This window comes from Bidens hawaiensis, unplaced genomic scaffold (assembly GCF_021521415.1).
Source record: "Bidens hawaiensis isolate Kalapana, Puna unplaced genomic scaffold, B.hawaiensis_p1.1 tig00022167_1, whole genome shotgun sequence".
NCBI classification, from domain to species: domain Eukaryota; kingdom Viridiplantae; phylum Streptophyta; class Magnoliopsida; order Asterales; family Asteraceae; genus Bidens; species Bidens hawaiensis.
The window spans coordinates 205732-215621 of record NW_027493439.1 but is presented as its reverse complement, the minus strand read 5'-3'; the positions used below and the strand labels follow the sequence as shown (position 1 = coordinate 215621).

Below are 9890 nucleotides of genomic sequence, written 5' to 3'. Positions count from 1 at the left end.
TTTTTCAATTCACATGTTCTTTTTATATATCAAATTCACTAAAAATATTTATATGGTTTTAAGTATAGGTTTGGTTTAACTTAATTTAATTCGGCTAATTATTTGTTACTCAAAAAACTGGCAATTAAACTAGTTTATTATGCCATATAAGCTCGTGAACTTAAACTTGGTGACTAATTCATAACTAATATCAAGTGAAATATATATTGATAAGAAATGAAGAGTAGTTGTAAATTAAAATAGTTAGAAATAAAGACGGCACAATTACTTTTTAAATGTAAGAATATGCGACGTATATCGTACTATTGTTAAAAGTTATGGTTCAATAATGTTCATGTTAAACTAAATATAAATGTTTTTTTCTTTCACAAATTATGAAACATTGTAAATATATACATGTACATGTTTCAAATATATAAAAGAAAATTAATTTCAACTTTTATTAAGAAAATGGAAAATTCTTGACTCCTTTAGAATATACTAACAAATTATAAAATACGACAATTAACTTTTAAAAGGGTGGGTACGTAACGAAATAATATCTTTATTTTTGAAAATAAACTTATACCAGTTAAGTTTTCTATTAAAATGACTTAACTTTTAATGTAAAAGAAAACTTTCCTACTACATTCCAAGTTTCCAATATTATAAAATTTGGTATATGTTTAATGTTACCAGGTTAGACTGAGGGGTGTGGGGGCTCCAGTGGGGGCTCTAGCGGAGTCATGAACCAATAATATCATGACGTGTGGCAGAGAGAGAAACTGGATAAGGGGGTGTTTGAGCCCCTGGTGGAGCCCCTGGCCCCTGGTGTGAAGGGGCTCCAGCGAAATTTTTTTTTTATTTTTTTTATAAATAAATTCAAATAACATATTATTAAAAAAACACATAAATTATTAAAAAAAAACACACATTAATATCTAAAAATAAAATGAATTGTCGTCAAGATAATCTGAATCAAGGTTTGGGAACCAATTTCCAGCCATTTTTTTTAAAAAAAAGTTGAAAAGATGAATTGATTTTGGGTGAAGGTTTGAAGTTTTGGTATAAAAATGGGTGAAATGGAGTATAGTTTATATAGAAAATATATATATATTTTTTAAATTATTAATGAGCCAACGGCTCTTTTTTTGGGCCCTCCTCTCTCTCTTCTCCCGCTACCATGCTCACGCCTCCCTCTAGCCTCCCTCTAGCGCCCCTTTAGCGCCCTTGGTGGTGTGGTGTTAGCGCCTCCTCCGCTCGCGCCCCCGCTGAAGCCCCCACACCCCTCAGTCTTAGTAAACTACAATGTATCGGTTCTTTTGTCAGTTCAATTTTAAAGTTGACATGAAAGATAGTGAAGTAACTTCATTATCAAAAAGTAGACCTAAGGAATTATATGTTAGAGAAGTATTTATTTATCTAGCATATTTAAACAAAAAAACTTCATGACTAAAACGGATGCGATACATTTTTTTAGCGTGGGATGGGGGTATTAGCGTAGTGGTGATTGGGTAACTAGCAAATACAAAGAGGAGAAGAAATCACGAATAAACAACAAAATAGGTAACTGTTTTCATCAACGACCAGCTTACGTGATCATATTTTATAATAAATTACAATAATAAAGTGATGTAGATACAAAAGGGATCAAAGCTAGTCGATCAAATAACGACATATTTGTTGCTTGTCCTAACGAAGCCATGGCATGAAGGATAAGATATTCAGCAAGCAAATTAACATATATAAACAATAATATATATTTGTTAAGTTTGATATTAATATTAAACGTAGTTCAAAGTTAGATTCTTTTTTTCAACATTTGGAGTATGAAAAGCATATAATATAGAAGAAATAGCTTTTTGGATTATCTTAGTATGGAAAATATGTTTGACTCATCAGTAACAAAGGCCACAGACCAAAGAAAAGCTACATACTGTTAGCTTCACTTTACATCATTATACTCTCTTTCTGATCTAGCTACGTGTGAACTTTAATCTTCCTTATTGTCTTTGGTCGGTCGACAAACTGTGTGTTTTGTGCTCAGCTCGTGTTTCCCCCAAACCACCCTATAGCTTCTCTCTCACCTCTCATAATAATACACTTTCAAGTTTTAACGTATCATGATACCAACATATATATAAGTACACACAATATATAACATGCTTGTAAATATATATAATATTGCATCATTGTATGTGGCTATATATCCATGTGTAGGTAGGAAGTTTAATAAGTTGATACATTTGATGATTTTTTAAACCATTTACACAACATATATAAGAGGAAGTAAAAACATGATCAATGAACTGACCTAACGATAAACAGCAACTGCGAATATCATAATAAACCACATATATAAGTACACACAAAATATAGCATGCATGTAAATATACATAATATTGCATATTGCATATTGCATCACAGTATGTGGCTATGTATACATTTGATGATTTTTCAAAGCACCTACATGACATAACATAAAATTTATGACATAACATGAAGTAAAAACATGATCAATAGACTAACCTGACGCCAAACAACTGTGAATATCCGCACCTGAGAGGAATTTTCTTGTTATCAAATTCTCGGTAGTGGGAAGATGGTTTAAAGAGCCACGCCATGCTACAACATTCACTTTCAAAGGCACCCAAGCGTTCAATTCCAAAATAAAATTACACATACTACGCATTACATATATTCAAGTAAATAAGTATATAATATTTATACATGGCATCATTGTATGTGGCTATCTAGTTGTAGGTGGGAAATTTACAAAAACAAATTGTTACATTTGATGATTTTTCAAGCAAAAAAGCACAAGTGAGATAGCTACACAAGTGGTTAGTGTTAGACAAAAGAGGTGGACATTAATGCCGTAAGAAGAAAGGAAAGTTAATGTCCCCCTTGCTCTAGAGAGAGAAGAGTGGGAGAGAGAGAGAGAGATAGTGAGAGAGAGAGAGAGAGAGAGAAAGAGGATTGTGAGGGACCGATATGAGAAAAAACCAAAAAAGATCATCAATTTCTAACACTAGGAACAAAAGCTAAAGCCTTTATAACTTTATTGTTTACAAGAATAAAAAGGGTCACCACCTTCCATCCCTTCCTCTTCCCACATCAATCTCACAAACCAAAACCTACCATTTCTAGAGAGAGAAACTCATCAAGATCACATTTTTAGATAGAGATAACACTTAACATAAGATCCAATTATTCTTGCATCCAAAAAGTTCTTTAATCACTAATCTTTATTTACCATGTTCTCTTGGTTAAACTTATAGAAAGATTTGAATCAAAGCTCATGTTTTTAAGGGCTTTTTATTTGTATAGATGCTTCTCTTCTCAAATATTAGTATATGGTAACTTAGAATTGGATCTATTCATGTACATGTATGGTTATATTTACATGTTCATAGAGAGGTTATCATATTATGTGCTCTAAAAGAGAAGAAGAAGAGGTAGTGGTAAAAGAAGATCATCATACTCATCATCAAAACATTCAAAGGTTTCAAGAAAACCAATCAATCCTTCAAGATATCCAACAACAAAAGATGGGTATTAATGATTATTCATATACCAATACTAGGTTAATGTTTCAACCATCATCATCAGAAATATCTCCGCTTATACATCATCATCAACAACCAACATCATCATGGAGTACCCTACCTCAAGTATTACACCATAACACCATCAACCCGGTTCTTCAATACCCGACCCAAGACCATGACCCATTTATCTTTCCTCCACCACCACCACAACCACCAGTATCATTTTATGGTGGTATTTTTAACCGAAGTTCACCACAAACTGATCATCATCACCTAAGATTCATATCCGAGACACTAGGGCATGTTGTGTACCCTGGATCCAGTCCTTTTGGTCTTCAAAATGACACAAGTAAGATGACTGCACAAGAGATCATGGATGCTAAAGCTTTAGCGGCTTCGAAAAGCCATAGCGAAGCCGAACGACGACGTAGGGAGCGGATTAATAATCATCTTGCAAAGCTTCGAAGCTTACTTCCCAACACCACTAAGGTAAGATATTATGTATTCATTATTTGTTTATTACATTCATCTTTCCTTAACATAAATGAAAAGTATAGCGCCATACTATAGTTATCTGGATGGCTGTTCTGACTATAAGACGATTAAAATATTTCCTTAACATAAGTGAAAAGTATAGCGTCATGCTATAGCTAACTAGATGGCCGTTCTAACTATTAGACTATTAAACTATTGAAAATTTTTGGTCAAAATAGCCGTCTGACCTTTATTCAGACGGCTACTTGAGACTGTGTAGGATTAGATGTGAGACCATGTGTGTATAGTTGACGCCAAAGTATAATATAAACTCGACCAAATCATTGAACCCGCATAATTATGATCTTTCAAGAACCACTTGAAATGTAAGAAAGAGTTAAACTTTTGTTATTGGAAATCATTCAAGATTTTTTGAGAATGTGGTGAGAGAATATGTGGGCAAGTTGGTAAGATAAAGAGAAACCATTGAGCAGCTATAAAGCTTACTAGAAAATTGTTTTGCCGGTGTTTTTGAAGTCCTAGAAGTTATGAAAAGAAGCCCCAACTTTTTTTACTAACACCAGACAAATTAAGCATTCTTGTCTCAGTCTTGACTCTTGGCACAGTTGTATATACACACTGAATATGTGTTTATACTCATGCTTTAAAACTCCATCATCATATGCTCACTCATGATTACTTGCTACTTGCTAGCTTCTACTGCTTTGAAATTCTTAACTACATATATTTTTTTCTCTCTTTGAAGTTTTGTTTTCTTTTAACATAATGCTAAACATTCTACATTCATTCACACCTAACTAGATTGAGCATTGATACATAAGATAATATAATTTATCACATGAGTATACATTATCATGAATGTAAAAGAAAGTCTTCATAGAAGTAGGACTGTGGTGAATGAAACCTATATATATCCAACCAAGATTTGGTGACACTTAGAGTGATATGAGGTAAATAGAATAAACATAAAACTTTACATATAATATTGTATAAAGAATATCAATGTAAACCCACTGATATATATTATATTTTTTTAATCGACTGTAAAATACAATAAAATACAATGAAGAAATTTATCAAGCAAAGTTCATCATATAACATAACATAATTATGATAGAGATCGTTACGATAAACCTAACTCATATCTATCAAGAACGAATTAATGATATACCTCATCAAAACGAAAAAAATGCACACAAACAATTATCAAATAACTCTTGATATACTTACTATACATGAAATATTACTCAGAAACTCGTATTGTCTAATCATGATCGGTTTAAGTGGACTAAGCCTAACTTGCTAGCCAATAAATTGCTAATTTTTTATACAATGCAATCAGGATATATAACCAATTATTGGTCCCCAAGTCCACCAATGACTTGAAGCATGAAATTACCAACATAATATATATATTCTATTAATAAATGCAGTTAATTTAGGTTAGTTGAAGGAATCTTGTTGTTCATCATGTAACTAAGTGACTAGCTTTGTGACCGATTCTTTGGGTCTTATGTGTGATTCTTTTGGTGTACTATCAGTTCATCTAAAGTTTTACTCTCTCATAAGACTTTTCAGTTAGAAGGGAGTTTCTGCATGCACTGCCTAAGTCAAATGTGTGATATATACCACAGTTACAAAAGTAAGAAGGGCCCTGGCCCTCGTGTATTCTATTGTAGTTAGTATGTTTCATGCTTGTAACATGTGTTCTTATAAGATAGACACATGTTCTATTTGTCTTTATCAACCGAAATAGACTGTAGTTCTATTTGAACTTAACCAGTTGAATATTTGCATGACTAAACTATTGAGGTTAGATCATTAGTCTTTTTCTTTCTTTTTTTTCTTAGGTTGTCTGTAGTGGGCGAGAACTTGTGGGCGATGGGGCCGATTTTCGATGTGATCACCGTGCTCGGCGGATGTGTGTGTTTGTTTATTATATTTTATGTGTGTGTGATATATATATATACACACACACACATATATATATAGGGGCTACAACACCATTAACCCTTAAAACAAAAATTCATCCTTTGTTGAATGAGCGTCACATGGCACAAATTGCCCCATTTTGTAGCCTCTCCACTACACATAGCCTTAAGTACCAGTGTTCTCCATCTTCATACCCGCCAACAAAACGAATTAGGACCGAAAATGTGGCCAAATTATAGCGATAAAAACTTTAATTAACCCAAAAATGTTATATCAAACTTTAGGGTTTCAGTTGTGCAACTTGTTTCTTAGTCTTATAATTATTTTAACTATGGTAAAGTATTGAGACCATATCTAAACTGCATTGTAGAGGTATTAACTTATTTCATTTAACTTCTTATGCATTCAAAGGGTTATATAAGCTGCATTGTAACAATTTGTTTATACTTTTAGACGGACAAGGCTTCATTGCTAGCTGAAGTTATACAACACGTGAAGGATCTAAAGCAACAAACTTCAATAATCGCGGAACAAAGTCCTGTCCCGACTGAGATCAATGAACTAACAGTGGATCATGCGTCCGACAATGACGGTAAACTTGTAATCAGAGCCTCGTTATGCTGCGAGGACCGATCAGATCTCTTGCCGGACCTCATCAAGACTTTAAAAGCCCTTAAATTAAGAACCTTAAAGGCTGAGATCACAACTCTTGGTGGACGTGTGAAGAATGTTTTGTTTATCACCGCAGAAGATAATTTAAACGGAAATGGTGATCAGCCAATGGTGAATTACTCGATAAGCACTATCGAAGAAGCACTTAAACAAGTGATGGAGAATACAAATGGCGATGATTCTACTTCTGGGAATGTAAAGAGACAAAGAACAAACAATATCAACATCCTTGAGCATCATAGATCTCTTTAACTATATGCCAAGTTAATGAAAGTCACTAACTTGGTTGATTACTATATAGCGGTTATTTCCCGTATTATCTTTTGTTTTGAGTCTGGGTTTGTTCTCGAAAATGTAGTCGCAAATACCCAGTTTTCTACTAGTGTTATGTGTGGGGTGGTTTGTTTCTTAAGTATTCTTTAGTGTTTTTGTAATGGGTATGCTTAATATTTTGTGGAAATTGTGTGTATGAACAAGAACAAGCGTTAGTGGTGCTGTCCTTGTGTATTTTTCATGAGAGAAACCTAACATAGCTTTTGTAAGGAAACACCATATTTGTTTGTTTCTAATCATGTTTAGAGGAACATGTATTTTATCATAACTAGTTTCTCCATTTGGGTGATTTTAATTCAGTTGATTTTGAATCTTCATTTTTGTGTATTTTAACTTGCTTTTCACAAAAACTTTAATTAATTTTGTTAATGTTTTCAACTGTTTTAATGTTAATCCATTCATTTTAGTTATCTTTTGACACAAATAAAAACAATATTACAACCGGTTTCTCTTAATTTCTCTAAATTAACACATGGCAAGTTAATTAGTGGGATAAGTATAATGATGATATAGTGAAGATATGGTTGACATCACCATTACAAATACTAGTGCTAAAGTTTAAGGTTAGATAATCCGTAATTCAACTTCTAGGATCATAATTAAGCATAGAAGTGCATGAATACGAGCTCGGTCATCTCTTCTAGGATCGTTATGCAAAGAAGCGCATGAATACGAGTTATGTTGGGGAGTCAAGATTTGTAAAACTTGGATAATCTGAGAGTTATGAAATACTTTCAAATTGAAATAATGAAGTGGTACGTTCTCCTAGTGTGAATTTCGTGAACCAGAGAGATGACAAATGACCTCATATGTAGGGGTTGAGTAATTGTTTAACCATCATAACTATTGGTAGTTATATAACCGCCACCATAACTACCTTTGGTAGTTTTATAACCACCATAACTTCTATTAACAGGTATATAACTATTGGTGTGCTGCCTCAAACCGTGATGTTACCAGAAATTAGAATAGTTTTGTTCAAGTGTGCACTCCGCACATTCTAACTTCTATCAATGTATCTACTATTTTCTCATGTGATGTTACATGCTTTCTAATTAGTAATTACCCAAAATGTCCTAATAACTCAAAAATCACCAAGACGTTTGATCTTCTCTTCTTTCTTTGTAACAACTGGCATTAATACACAACAAATCACCGATATATTAGAACCTAGGTTATAAACCATGTGCTAGACGGGATTGAATACAAAATGCTGAACTTAACATTATCAATTTCTGCATTGCCCCTTTGAGTGAAGAAGAGAGTGCACTTCATTTTGTTTGGTCATGGATTGAAATAACATTTGAGCGAACATTTTTAGCTAAGAATCAAAAGAAGTGTGAATATGCTCTACAAAGCGTATAGGGGAGAAGATAGGGTAAAATTGTACATCTTTATTAGAAACAATATTGTTAAATAACATGTTTGGTATCTTTATTGTAAATGTTATTTTTATTTGGTGTATCAAATTCTAATATCCCTCACATATATATAATATTGATCACCCTAATTTAGGATTGACTTCTCCAATATCCACATGGTATCGAGCCACGTTATTCCTCCTAAGAGAGCGTGCACGAAATCCATAAAAAAACGGAAAAAACAAATTGAACCAGTTTCGAACTGTAGCAAAAACTGAAATATTGGTTTTATTTCAATTTTGTGTTTTGTTAAGAACAAAAAAAAAAAAAAAAAAAAAAAAAACTGTAACGCATCTCCATCTGCAATCGTAACCCCATAAGTGAGAACATTACAGATCATCATTGCCTCCCCTTCTTCGTTTATCAAAAGAGTTCAATACAAGCTCATGCTCGGGTTCGAGCTCGAGTTCTTTTAATCTCAGCTTGATTGAGCTTCTAGCAATCTGATCTTGAGTAGTTCACGAATGGTCGAATAGCTCGGTTCTTCTACATAACTTGATGGTTTTTTCTTCACATGTATTTTATATTGGCATCTCTCAGTAACCACCCCACCGGGGTTGTGAATACACCTAGAGATGGCCACACTAAAATTTGTCGGTGTAACACTAATGTGGAAATATATAATTTGTAAGTTTCATTGCATTGCAGTCATATGTTTATTAACTTTCATAACCATAAAAAGTAGTCATATAAAAGTTCTTGAAAAATGCTTCAGTTTAAAAGTCAAAAACTTAAAAACCATTTTTTTCTTCCAAAACCAAAACGATTAAACTCGAGAATCGAGATATAACCCAATGGGCCTGTACTTTATAAAGCCTATTACCAGAAGTTTGTAGTATCTTGGATCCATTAGAAAAATTTTGGCACTCTTATATGTTTCACGTTCAACAACCCAAATTATTGATAAAACTTAATTAGTAGTTATAACACCATTGTATGTAGGATAAATTTATGTGACATCCCGTATTGTTTTGAGGAGAAGAACAAAGACTTCTTTATAAGGAGGTAGAATGACATGTTTTCAATCATACCGTGCTTTGGACGCTTAATAGTAGTGGATGATAGAACTCTATAGTTAAACGGATATAAAATGCATTTTGGTTGTTAAAATATGTATTTTTGGTAACAAAAAATTACAATTTATATCATATTCTTTTATAAATCACCCGAAGTGGATGGTTTATGAGAGAAAAATAATAATAATAATAATAATAATAATAATAATAATAATAATAATAATAATAATAATAAAGAAATTTTGAATAAATTAACTTAAGTATATCCATATAATTTACAGTCATATAGGTCTAACATAGCATGTATGTGTATGAGGTTGGAAGCCATCATGTGTTATGTGAAGTTAGACTTGAAAATTTTACATGTCCGTTGTTGATCCTTGTCAAGATTGTTTACAAGTTTAACAAGCCGATTTTCGATCCTTGGTGAGTTTGCATATGGGTTTAACAACACGATTCTCGATCGTTTGGTTAACAAGCAGATCATTCTT

General features: G+C 32.8%; 1 protein-coding gene across 1 annotated transcript; it reads left to right on the top strand.

Moving 5' to 3' along the window:
• Positions 1-2722: 2722 nt before the first annotated feature.
• On the top strand, positions 2723-7264 carry LOC143564864 (transcription factor bHLH30-like). Its single transcript, XM_077052010.1, has 2 exons — positions 2723-4019; positions 6411-7264. The coding sequence occupies exons 1-2, from the start codon at positions 3411-3413 to the stop codon at positions 6879-6881; spliced, it is 1080 nt and encodes a 359-aa protein (XP_076908125.1). The 5' UTR covers positions 2723-3410; the 3' UTR covers positions 6882-7264.
• Positions 7265-9890: the final 2626 nt, after the last annotated feature.

Excerpts from the sequence above, each read along its gene's own strand:
- LOC143564864 (XM_077052010.1), top strand. The coding sequence starts at position 3,411 with ATGTGCTCTAAAAGAGAAGAAGAAGAGGTAGTGGTAAAAGAAGATCAT. Across the intron at positions 4,020-6,410 it reads TACTTCCCAACACCACTAAG|ACGGACAAGGCTTCATTGCT; the intron begins GTAAGATATTAT and ends TTATACTTTTAG.